The following is a 15885-nucleotide window of genomic DNA, read 5'->3' as shown; positions in this document are numbered from 1 at the left end:
GAGTCAGGACATGTTTTTTAATGTTTTATACACGTTATAGAGAGCTCACTATACAGACTTACACAGAGGAGGAAGGAGTAGTGATTGAGAACAAACCAGTACAGCCTTTTAAAACAAGCCTTGTTGCTTTGGACACTAAGAACAGATTTACAATCCCCTTTCATTCGGGAATGGATATGAAGAATGTGTTCTGTGATCATTAGAGATGATTAACTTTGAATGCAGAAGATACATTTCCAACAAATCAAATCAAATTTTATTTGTCACATGCACATGGTTAGCAGATGTTAATGCGAGTGTAGCGAAATGCTTGTGCTTCCAGTTCCGACAATGCAGTAATAACCAACAAGTAATCAAACTAACAATTCCAAAACGAATTTCTTATACACAGTGTAAGGGGATAAAGAATATGTACATAAAGATATGAATGAGTGATGGTGCAGAGCAGCATAGGCAAGATACAGTAGATGGTATTCAGTACAGTATATACATATGAGATGAGTATGTAAACAAAGTGGCATAGTTAAAGTGGCTAGAGATACATGTATTACATAAGGATGCAGTAGATGATAGACTACAGTATATACGTATGCATATGAGATGAATAATGTAGGGTATGTAAACGTTATATTAGGTAGCATTGTTTAAAGTGGCTAGTGATATATTTTACCTCCTTTCCCATCAAATCCCATTATTGAAGTGGCTGGAGTTGAGTCAGTGTGTTGGCAGCAGCCACTCAATGTTAGTGGTTGCTGTTTAACAGTCTGATGGCCTTGAGATAGAAGCTGTTTTTCAGTCTCTCGGTCCCAGCTTTGATGCACCTGTACTGACCTCGCCTTCTGGATGATAGCGGGGTGAACAGGCAGTGGCTCGGGTGGGTGTTGTCCTTGATGATCTTTGTGGCCTTCCTGTAACATCGGGTGGTGTAGGTGTCCTGGAGGGCAGGTAGTTTGCCCCCAGTGATACGTTGTGCTGACCTCACTACCCTCTGGAGAGCCTTACGGTTGTGGCCGGAGCAGTTGCCGTACCAGGCGGTGATACAGCCCGCCAGGATGTTCTCAATTGTGCATCTGTAGAAGTTTGTGAGTGCTTTTGGTGACAAGCCGAATTTCTTCAGCCTCCTGAGGTTGAAGAGGCGCTGCTGCGCCTTCTTCACGATGCTGTCTGTGTGAGTGGACCAATTCAGTTTGTCTGTGATGTGTATGCCGAGGAACTTAAAACTTACTACCCTCTCCACTACTGTTCCATCGATGTGGATAGTGTTCCCTCCGCTGTTTCCTGAAGTCCACAATCATCTCCTTAGTTTTGTTGACGTTGAGTGTGAGGTTATTGTCCTGACACCACACTCCGAGGGCCCTCACCTCCTCCCTGTAAGCCGTCTCGTCGTTGTTGGTAATCAAGCCTACCACTGTTGTGTCGTCCGATAAACTTGATGATTGAGTTGGAGGCGTGCGTTGCCGCGCAGTCGTGGGTGAACAGGGAGTACAGGAGAGGGCTCAGAACGCACCCTTGTGGGGCCCCAGTGTTGAGGATCAGCGGGGTGGAGATGTTGTTGCCTACCCTCACCACCTGGGGGCGGCCCGTCAGGAAGTCCAGTACCCAGTTGCACAGGGCGGGGTCGAGCCCCAGGGTCTCGAGCTTGATGACGAGCTTGGAGGGTACTATGGTGTTAAATGCCGAGCTGTAGTCGATGAACAGCATTCTCACATTCCTCTTGTCCAGATGGGTTAGGGCAGTGTGCAGTGTGGTTGAGATTGCATCGTTTGTGGACCTATTTGGGCGGTAAGCAAATTGGAGTGGGTCTAGGGTGTCAGGTAGGGTGGAGGTGATATGGTCCTTGACTCGTCTCAAAGCACTTCATGATGACGGAAGTGAGTGCTACGGGGAGGTAGTCGTTTAGCTCAGTTACCTTAGCTTTCTTGGGAACAGGAACAATGGTGGCCCTCTTCAAGCATGTGGGAACAGCGGACTGGTATAGGGATTGATTGAATATGTCCGTAAACACACCAGCCAGCTGGTCTGCGCATGCTCTGAGGGCGCGGCTGGGGATGCCATCTGGGCCTGCAGCCTTGCGAGGGTTAACATGTTTAAATGTTTTACTCACCTCGGCTGCAGTGAAGGAGAGACCGCATGTTTCCGTTGCAGGCCGTGTCAGTGGCACTGTATTGTCCTCAAAGCGGGCAAAAAAGTTATTTAGTCTGCCTGGGAGCAAGACATCCTGGTCCGTGACTGAGTTGGATTTATTTTTATAGTCCGTGATTGACTGTAGACCCTGCCACATACCTCTTGTGTCTGAGCCGTTGAATTGGGATTCTACTTTGTCTCTGTACTGACGCTTAGCTTGTTTGATAGCCTTACGGAGGGAATAGCTGCACTGTTTGTATTCGGTCATATTACCAGTCACCTTGCCCTGATTAAAAGCAGTGGTTCGCGCTTTCAGTTTCACGCGAATGCTGCCATCAATCCACGGTTTCTGGTTAGGGAATGTTTTAATCGTTGCTATGGGAACGACATCTTCAATGCACGTTCTAATGAACTCGCACACCGAATCAGCGTATTCGTCAATGTTGTTGCCTGACGCAATACGAAACATGTCCCAGTCCACGTGATGGAAGCAGTCTTGGAGTGTGGAATCAGCTTGGTCGGTCCATCGTTGGACAGACCTCAGCGTGGGAGCTTCTTGTTTCAGTTTCTGTCTGTAGGCAGGGATCAGCAAAATGGAGTCGTGGCAGCTTTTCCGAAAGGGGGGCGGGACAGGGCCTTATATGCGTCGCGGAAGTTAGAATAACAGTGATCCAAGGTTTTGCCAGCCCTGGTGGCGCAATCGATATGCTGATACATTTTAGGGAGTCTTGTTTTCAGATTAGCCTTGTTAAAATCCCCAGCTACAATGAATGCAGCCTCAGGATGTATGGATTCCAGTTTGCAAAGAGTCAAATAAAGTTCGTTCAGAGCCATCGATGTGTCTGCTTGGGGGGGAATATATTCGGCTGTGATTATAATCGAAGAGAATTCTCTTGGTAAATAATGCGGTCGACATTTGATTGTGAGGAATTCTAAATCAGGTGAACAGAAGGATTTGAGTTCCTGTATGTTTCTGTGATCACACCACGTCTCGTTAGCCATAAGGCATACGCCCCCGCCCCTCTTCTTACCAGAAAGATGTTTGTTTCTGTCGGCGCGATGCGTGGAGAAACCCGCTGGCTGCACCGACTCCGATAGTGTCTCTCCAGTGAGCCATGTTTCCGTGAAGCAAAGAACGTTACAGTCTCTGATGTCCCTCTGGAATGCTACCCTTGCTCGGATTTCATCAACCTTGTTGGCAAGAGACTAGACATTGGTGAGAAGAATGCTAGGAAGTGGGGCACGATGTGCCCATCTCCGTAGTCTGACCAGAAGACCGCCTCGTTTCCCTCTTTTACGAAGTCGTTTTTTTGGGTCGCCGGCTGGGATCCATTCCGTTGTCCTGGTTGAAGGGCAGAACACAGGATCCGCTTCGCGAAAGTCATATTCTTGGTCGTACTGATGGTGAGTTGACGCTGATCTTGACGCTGATCTTATATTCAGTAGTTCTTCTCGACTGTATGTAATGAAACCTAAGATGACCTGGGGTACTAATGTAAGAAATAACACGTAAAAAAACAAAAAACTGCATAGTTTCCTAGGAACGCGAAGCGAGGCGGCCATCTCTGTCGGCTCCGGAAGTTGATACAATGAGCTGGAGCAGCTTTTCCTTGAAGAATGGGCAAAAATCCCAGTGGCTAGATGCGCCAAGCTTGTAGAGACACACCCTAAGAACCTTGCAGCTGTAATTGCAGCAGAAGATGGCTCTACAAAGTATTGACTTCGGGGCGGTGAATAGTTATGCATGCTCAAGTTCTGTTTTTTTGTCTAATTTCTTGTTTGTTTCACAATAAAAAATACTTTGCAACTTCAAAGTAGTAGGCATGTTGTGGAAATCAAATGATAAGAATCACCCAAAAATAAATAAATAAAAATAGTTTCCTAGGAATGTGAAGCGAGGCGGCCATCTCTGTCGGCGCCGGAAGTACTTCACGCACTTCACTTCCTGTTTCTGTGTAACTGCTCTGCTTTACTCTGCTCTGCTTTACTCTGCTCTGCTTTGCTCTGCTGTGCTTTGCTCTGCTCTGCTCTGCTGTGCTTTACACTGCTGTGCTTTACCCTGCTGTGCTTTACCCTGCTGTGCTTAACTCTGCTCTGCTTAACTCTGCTCTGCTCTGCTCTGCTGTGCTTTACCCTGCTCTGCTTTACCCTGCTCTGCTTTACCCTGCTCTGCTTTACCCTGCTCTGCTGTGCTTTACCCTGCTCTGCTTTACTCTGCTCTGCTTTGCTCTGCTGTGCTTTGCTCTGCTGTGCTTTGCTTTGCTCTGTATTACTCTGCTCTGCTCTGCTGTGCTTTACCCTGCTGTGCTTTACCCTGCTGTGCTTTACTCTGCTCTGCTCTGCTTTACCCTGCTCTGCTTTACTCTGCTCTGCTTAACTCTGCTCTGCTCTGCTTTACCCTGCTCTGCTTTACTCTGCTCTGCTTTAACTCTGCTCTGCTCTGCTTAACTCTGCTCTGCTTAACTCTGCTCTGCTTAACTCTGCTCTGCTTAACTCTGCTCTGCTTTACCCTGCTCTGCTCTGCTTTACCCTGCTCTGCTCTGCTCTGCTGTGCTTTACCCTGCTGTGCTTTTGTCACGCCCTGGTCTATATTTATTATGTTATATTCATTTATTGAGTCAGGCCAGGGTGTGACATGGGTTTATTTGTAGTGTGTTTCGTCTTGGGGTTGTGTGGGGTGTATAGATTAGTCTATGGCTGCCTGAGGCGGTTCTCAATCAGAGTCAGGTGATTATCGTTGTCTCTGATTGGGAACCATATTTAGGTAGCCTGGGTTTCACTGTGTGTTTGTGGGTGATTGTTCCTGTCTCTGTGTTTGTTGCACCCGTATAGGCTCAGTCACTTTGGTTTTTCTTTTTTCCTTGTTTTGGAAGAGAAGAGAACGAGCGCCATTCTCCTTGCGGAGATGGTGCTAAATACATCAACACGGTCGGTCCCTGGGATTGGGCTGGCCAACACGATTCGGTTTGCTTGGAAGGAAAAGGAGTTGGAGCCTTTAGGACGGGAAACTTTTGGAAGGATAATATTGATGGGGATTCTAAAGCTGACGGTGAAGGACGTGTTTTGTTTCCAAGGCAACTCGTTGGAGGGAGCATACGACGTGGCACTACATACAGAGGAGAAACACGATGATATCCTGAGAAGGGCAAGAGCAGTGGGAGGTGAGAGGCTGATGTGCCACTATGAAATAACAAGCCTGGCGAAGAATAACTTTAGGGTTGTAACTGTCAACATTTACAACCCATACGTTAAAGATGAAGAGGTGAGGGCCTTTCTGGGGAGATACATGGATAACGTCTCCTCAGCTAGGCACCTCAAAGACTCCCTTGGGTTTTGGAATGGGAGGAGAGGCTTCCAGGCCCTCCTCAGGGAGGACCCAAAGGGACATGGTGGCTACCTCCATCCTCCTGCTATGTTCTCCCTAGGGGCTGACAGGGGGACGTTGTTTTATGCACGTCAGCCCTCATTTTGCAGGCGCTGTATGGCCTACGGACACATTTTCGCCTCGTGCAGCATGAGAAAATGCAGATTTTGTGGATCTGAGGATCACGAGGCGAGGGATTGTGACAAGCCTAAGGCGTGCCACGGGTGTGGCTCGTCAACACACCTGTGGCGAGGGTGCCCGGCTCGTCAGAGGTCATATGCGTCTGCGGCTGGGGGGGAGCAGGGGCGGGGGATGGGGGAAGAAGAAGAGGGGAAGGAAGCACGCCTCATGACCAGAGTACAGGTCCAGAGGGGAAGGCCGCAAAGAAGGAGGAGGAGCAAGAAGCGGCGGATGGAAGAGAGAAGGAAACGGAAGGCACGGGAGTAGAAGAAACAGCAAGTGGCGGAAGAAGGCAACCAAGTGGAGGAGCATGAGAGAGAAGAAAGCGAGGGAGGAGTGTTGGAGAAGGAGACGGTGGAAGAGCAAGTGGACTGGGGGGAAAGTGCCCTGGTGGAAGAGATGAGGGGTATGGTGGAGGAGCTGGCGGGGGGGGAGGGTGGTATCTCTCCACTACCGCCATCACCAAAGAAGAGAATGAAGAGGAGGGTGCGATTGGCCGACAGTGAGAGGGAGGGGATGGCCAAGAGAGTGATGGGGGTGGGAGAAACTTCTGGGTTGCTGCTGGTTTCCCCAGGCCCTCAACTTCTGTTGGGTGGGGACACACTTAACAAGACTCAGGACTGGGTACAGGAGGAGGTGGGGAGTTTGTTTGGGGACTCAGCCTCCCCGATTTTTTTCCAATCCAGCTGCAGCACTGGGGAGGGGGAGGATTGTGGGGGTAGACCCAGGGTGCAGGGCACCCCGGAGCCAAACACTATTCCTGCACCTGGGTTGGTGAGATGGAGGAAGAGGGGGGGATGTCGGGAATACGGATGGTGTTCTCACCGGTAGATATGGAGCAGGGGAGCATCGGGTGAGTCTCCTGATTTTGTTTTTTTTCTGTCTGGGTTTAGAATTTGAGTGTATTACATGTTTTTATTTTTTTCATGGGGTCTAATTTTACTTTTGTTAAGTTAAATGTAAGGGGTTCGAGGGATTCTGTTAAGATAGAGGGCGGTTTTGAGTTATTTGGAGGGTGTGGGGTTTGATTTTGTTTTTTACAGGAGGTTCACCTGAGGGATGGAGGGGATGTTAGTAGGTTTAAGAGGGAGTGGAACAAGGGGGAGTCGGTTTGGGGTATTGGGGGGGTGCACTCATCGGGGGTAGGGATTTTGTGTGGGCACAGGGAGGTAAAAGTGGAGGATTCTTTTGTGGTAATGCAGGGGAGGGTTATAGTGGTGGATGTCACGATAAGGGATTGTAAATTTAGATTAGTGGTGGTGTATGGGCCACAGGTGGTGGCAGACAGGAGGGAGATGGTGGACTGTCTGACGCCCCTGTGTGTCACAAATAGGAAATTAGTGATAGGGGGGGATTTTAATACAGATTTAGGAATAGAGGGGGATAGCAGTGCAGGCGCCATTGCCGGGCTAATGGCTTGCCATGGTCTGGTAGATGGTGGTTTGCACACTACTCCGAAAATGGCTGGTCCTACATGGCGCAACTCCAGGGGGGTTGAGCGGAGGCTCGACTATATTTTTGTACCCAGGTCTTTGGGTAAGTTGTCTGGGCGGCTGTTGCCTGTTTTCTTTTCGGATAACGACGGGGTGCTCCTGCAGGTGGGGTCGCCAGTATGCCTCTTTGGTAGGGGGTACTGGAAGTTAGATCGGGATGTGCTGGAGGAGCAGGCTTTTGTTGACGGGTTTTATGGTTTCTTTTGGAGGCTTGAAGGCCTCCGGTCCATGTGCGAGGGGGTGTTAGAGTGGTGGGAATTAGTTAAGGTGAGGATTAGGGCTTTTATAATAGGGTATTGCAAGAGGAAAAAGAGGGAGGAAAGGAGGGAGGTGGATCGTATCCAAAGGTTAATTGAACTCGAATACGAGGCTGGCAACCTCGGCGGGTCGTTTGACTGGGAGAGATCCGCAACCCTAAAGGCGCAGCTCAGGGAGTTGCAGGAGCAGAAGGCTCGAGCTTTCCTGGAGCGTGCGCATAGTGGCTTTCTAGAACATAATGAGACTTGTTCTGCTATGTTCTTTAAGTTGGTTAGGGCCAGACAGAGTAGGAAGGTAATGCATGGCGTTAAGGAAGAAAATGGTAGTATAGTTAGAGAACCAGAGGATATGGTCAGGGTGACAACTGATCATTTCCAAGGTTTATTTAAGGAAAGGGAAATAGATGTAGAGCAGGGAAATGTGTTTTTAGAACACTTGTCCAGGCGGTTGCCGGAGGACATTAGAGAAGTGATGGAGGCCCAGATTTCACTAGAAGAGGTTGAGAGCGCTCTTAGGAGGATGGGCAAAGGGAAGGTGCCTGGGATGGATGGGCTGCCGGCTGAGTTTTATCTCAAGTTTTGGGGTATACTTGGACCAGTGGTCCTCGAAGTCTTGAAGGCCATCCTTGAGACGGGGTCCCGGGGGATCAATGGCTGTTGGTGTGCTGTCACTTTTATATAAGAAGGGGGAAGTAACAGACCTTGGCAACTGGCGGCCGTTGACCATGCTGTGTGTAGATTACAAGCTACTTGCAAAGGTTTTAGCAGACCGGTTGCGCACAGCCCTTCCCTACGTCGTCCATGAGGATCAGACGTGCGGGGTAGAGGGCCGCTCTATAAGATGGAACCTACAGTTAATCAGGGACTCCATCGCTTGGGTTGAAGATAGAGGACTGCCTTTAATGGTAGCAGCGCTAGATCAGGCGAAAGCCTTTGATCGTGTGAATAGATCCTTTTTATTCAGAGTGTTAGGTTGATTAGGATTTGGGGAGAAGTTCATAGGATGGATTCGTACATTATATGTCGGAGCGGGGTGCCGAATTAGTGTAAATAGTCACTTGGGTGACGTTTTTGACCTCTCGTCTGGGGTCAGGCAGGGGTGCCCACTCTCGGCTCTCCTCTTCGTTCTGTACATGGAGCCTCTGGGGGCTGCCATTAGGGCAGACACAGGGGTGGAAGGCTTGTTGATCCCTGGAAGTGGTGGGCTGCGTGTTAAGTTGATGCAGTACGCCGACGACACTTCTTTGCCGCTGTGCATGGACTCGTGCCTGACAAGGTCCCTTGCCATCTTTGGGGATTTCACCCGAGCGTCGGGAGCAGTTCTGAACCATGCAAAGTCTTCCGTTAAGTTTTTCGGAAGATGGCGACCGGTAGAACGGATGTGCCTGGGGGGTTATCTCTCTGTGAGGGGGCCCTTAGGATTCTCGGGGTCCATTTTGAGACCTCCGGCTCAGCGACGCTAAACTGGAACATGAGTATCGCAGTGGTACAGAGGAAGCTAGCAATGTGGAAGGCTAGGTATTTGTCTTTTGTGGGCAAAGTCCTGGTCCTAAAGGTGGATGTGTTGCCGTCTCTTTTGTTTTTGGCGTACATCTACCCATTGCCGGCTTGTCTGAGGAGGCCTCTAGTGAGGCTTGTGTTTCAGTTTATGTGGAGTGGCAGGTGCGAGTGGGTCGCCAGGGCACGCATGATCTGTCCCATCGGGGAGGGAGGTAGAGGGGTACCACATTTCCCCCTCAAGCTGGACACAATGTTTGTTTCTTTCTTGTTAACGGAGCTTGCTCATCCAGTGATACACCCGTCCGGTTACCTCCTGCGGGTGTTCTTCTCGTATCAGGCGAGAAGCGTAATGGTGTGGTCTAACACAGGTCCTCGGGCGGAACAGCTGCCGTGGCACTTTGGTCATGCGGCCAAGTGGCTGCGTGCGCACCTTGAGGTTGAAGTTGCCCGAGTAGGTTTAGATCACAGGCACCTGTACGAGGAGGTCAGAAAGGCAGGGAGTCCGGCGCCTGTAGTGGGCATCTCGGAAGTGGTCTGGGAGGGAGTGCAGGCGCGGGGTCTGGACAACAGGCTCAAGGACCTGAATTGGTTGAGCCTCCATAAGTGCTTGCCGGTACGTTCCATCTTGTGCCGGTATAGTTTGGTACAATCCCCCACCTGTCCAAGATCCTCTTGTGGCAGGGAGGAGACTGTGCGCCATGTCTTTTGGGACTGTGCCTTTGCCGGAGTAGTATGGGCTAGGGCACGGGTGTTGTTCGGTTTGGTAAGAGGGGATTTTGTATTGATGTGGGCCAGGTTAGAGAGAGGTGTAGGGAGAGGGACGGATAGGGACAGGTTTCTGCTCTGGCTTCTCATGAGTCTCTTTAAACGGGGGCTGTGGGAAGCCAGGCAGAACATGGTGAAGACAGGGAGAGATTGGGGGTGGAAGGGATAGTGAGGAGAGTGGAAGGAGATTTGGGAGGATGGGGGAGGATGAAGAGGGAGGAGAAGAAGTGGGGGCAGCATGCTGCTCAGGAGAGGTGGAAGGGGGGTTTAGGGCTGGGTGTCATTTAGATTTGTAAGGGGATAGATTAGGGACCGGGAGATAGGGAAAGGTATTTGGTAGGGTGACTGGGAGGGAAGATGCTCCCCTGAGGTTTTGTTTGGGGTTTATGTTTAGTTAAATTAGTTAAATTAAAATACCATCTTTTGAGTATGTATGAAAATTATGAGTTGTAAAGGATGAATGGTATTGAAGATAATCAATTATTTTTTATAAAATAAAATAAAAAAATTCAGGGCTGTTTCGGTTTTTCAACGTTTGTTGTATTGTTCGTGTTTCGTCAATATTAAAGATGTATCGAACGAACCACGTTGCATTTTGGTCCGATCCTTTTTCCACCTCTTCGTCAGCCGTTACAGCTTTACTCTGCTCTGCTGTGCTTTACCCTGCTGTGCTCCACTCTGCTGTGCTCTGCTTTAATCTACTCTGCTTTAATCTACTCTGCTTTAATCTACTCTGCTGTGCTTTACTTTGCTGTGCTCTGCTTTACTCTGCTGTGCTCTGCTTTACTCTGCTGTGCTCTGCTTTACTCTGCTGTGCTCTGCTTTACTCTGTTGTGCTCTGCTTTACTCTGGGAGGAATGGTTGAGTTGCCATACCACAAAGTAGGGGTCGTGGTAACTGCAACTGAAACTGTCACTCTGTATAAGAGTGTTTATTGAATGTCTAAAATGTCAATATAAAAATAACCTTACTTTTGCCGTAGCATCTTTAATGGACAGACTCAGTGATTGCTCCTGATCCTGGAGTCTGCAAGGGAAGAGGAAGACGGGAGGAATGTTACGGACAGACTCAGTGTTCCTACAAGGGAAGAGGAAGACGGGAGGAATGTTACGGACAGACTCAGTGTTCCTGCAAGGGAAGAGGAAGACGGGAGGAATGTTACGGACAGACTCAGTGTTCCTGCAAGGGAAGAGGAAGACGGGAGGAATGTTACGGACAGACTCAGTGTTCCTGCAAGGGAAGAGGAAGACGGGAGGAATGTTACGGACAGACTCAGTGTTCCTGCAAGGGAAGAGGAAGACGGGAGGAATGTTACGGACAGACTCAGTGTTCCTGCAAGGGAAGAGGAAGACGGGAGGAATGTTACGGACAGACTCAGTGTTCCTGCAAGGGAAGAGGAAGACGGGAGGAATGTTACGGACAGACTCAGTGTTCCTACAAGGGAAGAGGAAGACGGGAGGAATGTTACGGACAGACTCAGTGTTCCTACAAGGGAAGAGGAAGACGGGAGGAATGTTACGGACAGACTCAGTGTTCCTACAAGGGAAGAGGAAGACGGGAGGAATGTTACGGACAGACTCAGTGTTCCTACAAGGGAAGAGGAAGACGGGAGGAATGTTACGGACAGACTCAGTGTTCCTACAAGGGAAGAGGAAGACGGGAGGAATGTTACGGACAGACTCAGTGTTCCTACAAGGGAAGAGGAAGACGGGAGGAATGTTACGGACAGACTCAGTGTTCCTACAAGGGAAGAGGAAGACGGGAGGAATGTTACGGACAGACTCAGTGTTCCTACAAGGGAAGAGGAAGACGGGAGGAATGTTACGGACAGACTCAGTGTTCCTACAAGGGAAGAGGAAGACGGGAGGAATGTTACGGACAGACTCAGTGTTCCTACAAGGGAAGAGGAAGACGGGAGGAATGTTACGGACAGACTCAGTGTTCCTAAAAGGGAAGAGGAAGACGGGAGGAATGTTACGGACAGACTCAGTGTTCCTACAAGGGAAGAGAAAGACGGGAGGAATGTTACGGACAGACTCAGTGTTCCTACAAGGGAAGAGGAAGACGGGAGGAATGTTACGGACAGACTCAGTGTTCCTACAAGGGAAGAGGAAGACGGGAGGAATGTTACGGACAGACTCAGTGTTCCTACAAGGGAAGAGGAAGACAGGAGGAATGTTACGGACAGACTCAGTGTTCCTACAAGGGAAGAGGAAGACGGGAGGAATGTTACGGACAGACTCAGTGTTCCTACAAGGGAAGAGGAAGACGGGAGGAATGTTACGGACAGACTCAGTGTTCCTACAAGGGAAGAGGAAGACGGGAGGAATGTTACGGACAGACTCAGTGTTCCTACAAGGGAAGAGGAAGACGGGAGGAATGTTACGGACAGACTCAGTGTTCCTACAAGGGAAGAGGAAGACGGGAGGAATGTTACGGACAGACTCAGTGTTCCTACAAGGGAAGAGGAAGACGGGAGGAATGTTACGGACAGACTCAGTGTTCCTACAAGGGAAGAGGAAGACGGGAGGAATGTTACGGACAGACTCAGTGTTCCTACAAGGGAAGAGGAAGACGGGAGGAATGTTACGGACAGACTCAGTGTTCCTACAAGGGAAGAGGAAGACGGGAGGAATGTTACGGACAGACTCAGTGTTCCTACAAGGGAAGAGGAAGACGGGAGGAATGTTACGGACAGACTCAGTGTTCCTACAAGGGAAGAGGAAGACGGGAGGAATGTTACGGACAGACTCAGTGTTCCTACAAGGGAAGAGGAAGACGGGAGGAATGTTACGGACAGACTCAGTGTTCCTACAAGGGAAGAGGAAGACGGGAGGAATGTTACGGACAGACTCAGTGTTCCTACAAGGGAAGAGGAAGACGGGAGGAATGTTACGGACAGACTCAGTGTTCCTACAAGGGAAGAGGAAGACGGGAGGAATGTTACGGACAGACTCAGTGTTCCTACAAGGGAAGAGGAAGACGGGAGGAATGTTACGGACAGACTCAGTGTTCCTACAAGGGAAGAGGAAGACGGGAGGAATGTTACGGACAGACTCAGTGTTCCTACAAGGGAAGAGGAAGACGGGAGGAATGTTACGGACAGACTCAGTGTTCCTACAAGGGAAGAGGAAGACGGGAGGAATGTTACGGACAGACTCAGTGTTCCTACAAGGGAAGAGGAAGACGGGAGGAATGTTACGGACAGACTCAGTGTTCCTACAAGGGAAAAGGAAGACGGGAGGAATGTTACGGACAGACTCAGTGTTCCTACAAGGGAAGAGGAAGACGGGAGGAATGTTACGGACAGACTCAGTGTTCCTGCAAGGGAAGAGGAAGACGGGAGGAATGTTACGGACAGACTCAGTGTTCCTGCAAGGGAAGAGGAAGACGGGAGGAATGTTACGGACAGACTCAGTGTTCCTGCAAGGGAAGAGGAAGACGGGAGGAATGTTACGGACAGACTCAGTGTTCCTGCAAGGGAAGAGGAAGACGGGAGGAATCCGGACAGACTCAGTGTTCCTACAAGGGAAGAGGAAGGCGGGAGGAATGTTACGGACAGACTCAGTGTTCCTGAGCAAGGGAAGAGGAAGACGGGAGGAATGTTACGGACAGACTCAGTGTTCAACCTCCAAGGGAAGAGGAAGACGGGAGGAATGTTACGGACAGACTCAGTGTTCCTGCAAGGGAAGAGGAATCGGGAGGAATGCTGACAGACTCAGTGTTCCTACAAGGGAAGAGGAAGACGGGAGGAATGTTCGGACAGACTCAGTGTTCCACAAGGGAAGAGGAAGACGGGAGGAATCTCCGACAGACTCAGTGTTCCTAAAAGGGAAGAGGAAGACGGGAGGAATGTTACGGACAGACTCAGTGTTCCTACAAGGGAAGAGCGGGAGGAATCTAGGACAGACTCAGTGTTCCTACAAGGGAAGAGGAAACGGGAGAATTACGGACAGACTCAGTGTTCCTACAAGGGAAGAGGAAGACGGGAGGAATGTTCGGACAGACTCAGTGTTCCAACAAGGGAAGAGGAAGACGGGAGGAATGTTCACGGACAGACTCAGTGTTCCTACAAGGGAAGGAAGACGGGAGGAATGCACGGACAGACAGTGTTCCTACAAGGGAAGAAAAGACGGGAGGAATGTTACGGACAGACTCAGTGTTCCTACAAGGGAAGAGGAAGACGGGAGGAATGTTACGGACAGACTCAGTGTTCTACAAGGGAAGAGGAAACGGGAGGAATACGGACAGACTCAGTGTTCCTACAAGGGAAGAGGAAGACGGGAGGAATGACGGACAGACTCAGTGTTCCTACAAGGGAAGAGGAAGACGGGAGGAATGTTACGGACAGACTCAGTGTTCCTACAAGGGAAGAGGAAGACGGGAGGAATGTTACGGACAGACTCAGTGTTCCTACAAGGGAAGAGGAAGACGGGAGAAACGGACAGACTCAGTGTTCCTACAAGGGAAGAGGAAGACGGGAGGAATGCGGACAGACTCAGTGTTCCTACAAGGGAAGAGGAAGACGGGAGGAATGTTCGGACAGACTCAGTGTTCCTACAAGGGAAGAGGAAGACGGGAGGAATGTTACGGACAGACTCAGTGTTCCTACAAGGGAAGAGGAAGACGGGAGGAATGTTACGGACAGACTCAGTGTTCCTACAAGGGAAGAGGAAACGGGAGGAATGTTACGGACAGACTCAGTGTTCCTACAAGGGAAGAGGAAGACGGGAGGAATGTTACGGACAGACTCAGTGTTCCTACAAGGGAAGAGGAAGACGGGAGGAATGTTACGGACAGACTCAGTGTTCCTACAAGGGAAGAGGAAGACGGGAGGAATGTTAAGGACAGACTCAGTGTTCCTACAAGGGAAGAGGAAGACGGGAGGAATGTTATGGACAGACTCAGTGTTCCTACAAGGGAAGAGGAAGACGGGAGGAATGTTATGGACAGATAGATCCTTTGAAGATGTTCATATTGAAACATACATATATTTTTAATTCCTAACTTGGTTTGATAAGATTCGTACAGATTTTCTCAGGGGACCCCAGGTGTGGAGAGACAGAAGTTAGGATTAGTACTGACCTGAGTATGGCTTCAGGGGGAGAGACACAAATCCTGGTCCTGCTCTGTGATGTTACCAGGTCATTGATGGCATTGCCCATGTCTCTGAGCTGGGTGTGGCTACAGCTGCGCAGGGCGGGTCCTTCAACCTCCTCAGTCTGTAGCTCCTCCTCTTCCTGCTGGATCTGCTGTTCCAGGCTGCAACTCCGAGACTGCAGCTCTCCGAGCCTCCACTGCAGCTCTGCCATCTCCGCCTGGGGGCAGGCCCGAGGGCAGAGAGCATTCATAAAGAGTAGACTCAGAGTAGGAGTGCTGATCTAGGATCAGTTCTGACTTCTAGATAATAATAAATAGGATTATACAGACAGGGGACCTGATCTTAGATCAGCACTTGGATTCACACTCAATTCAACATTTTACAGGGCATGGGACATTCTTCATTCAACCAGTGTATGACAGGATCTATTTACAGGGCATGGGACATTTCTTAATGTACAAAACTGGGTATTTCCTGTAGTATTTCTGCTGCAGGCATATCTAACTACTTCATTCTACAACACTCTAAACTGTAGAATTGTTGAGTGTACACTTGGGGGAATTGCACAAATCGATGTGATTTAATTCAAACAGGCCAAAGGTGTCCAAAATGCCTTGTTATTTTCAGTAATCGCTACCTAACGAAATCTACTCACCTCCACCATGCGTTTCTCCTGCAGAAAAAACTCTCTCCTTTGCAGTGGACCCTGGACAGCATCAGCCACTTCCCCTCCATCACTCTCCACCTCTTCCCTTTAACAGGTCAAAAGCAGAAAGAAAAACAGACAATAACAGTTAAACTAGCATCCTGTGGCTCTGTTCTGTTACCCAGTTAAACTAGCATCCTGTAGCTCTGTTCTGTTACCCAGTTAAACTAGCATCCTGTAGCTCTGTTCTGTTACCCAGTTAAACTAGCATCCTGTAGCTCTGTTCTGTTACCCAGTTAAACTAGCATCCTGTAGCTCTGTTCTGTTACCCAGTTAAACTAGCATCCTGGTAGCTCTGTTCTGTTACCCAGTTAAACTAGCATCCTGTAGCTCTGTTCTGTTACCCAGTTAAACTAGCATCCTGTAGCTCTGTTCTGTTACCCAGTTAAACTAGC

The 15885-nt window shown here is 49.4% G+C and overlaps 1 protein-coding gene across 3 annotated transcripts in view; it reads right to left on the bottom strand.

Annotated features, from left to right (window-relative positions):
* The window catches only part of LOC135523348 (disrupted in schizophrenia 1 protein-like), an 82648-nt gene that overhangs the window by 27669 nt on the left and 39094 nt on the right, over window positions 1-15885 (bottom strand). For all 3 annotated transcript variants that reach the window (XM_064949968.1, XM_064949969.1, XM_064949970.1), the window contains exons 5-7: window positions 15440-15536; window positions 14769-15001; window positions 10655-10709 (exon numbers count right to left, since the gene is read on the bottom strand). In XM_064949968.1, coding sequence (XP_064806040.1) covers window positions 10655-10709; window positions 14769-15001; window positions 15440-15536 — 385 coding nt within the window. The remainder of the gene's footprint in view (window positions 1-10654; window positions 10710-14768; window positions 15002-15439; window positions 15537-15885) is intronic.

This window comes from Oncorhynchus masou, chromosome 31 (genome assembly GCF_036934945.1).
Source record: "Oncorhynchus masou masou isolate Uvic2021 chromosome 31, UVic_Omas_1.1, whole genome shotgun sequence".
NCBI classification, from domain to species: Eukaryota; Metazoa; Chordata; class Actinopteri; order Salmoniformes; family Salmonidae; genus Oncorhynchus; species Oncorhynchus masou.
This window is presented reverse-complemented; position numbering and strand designations above follow the sequence as displayed.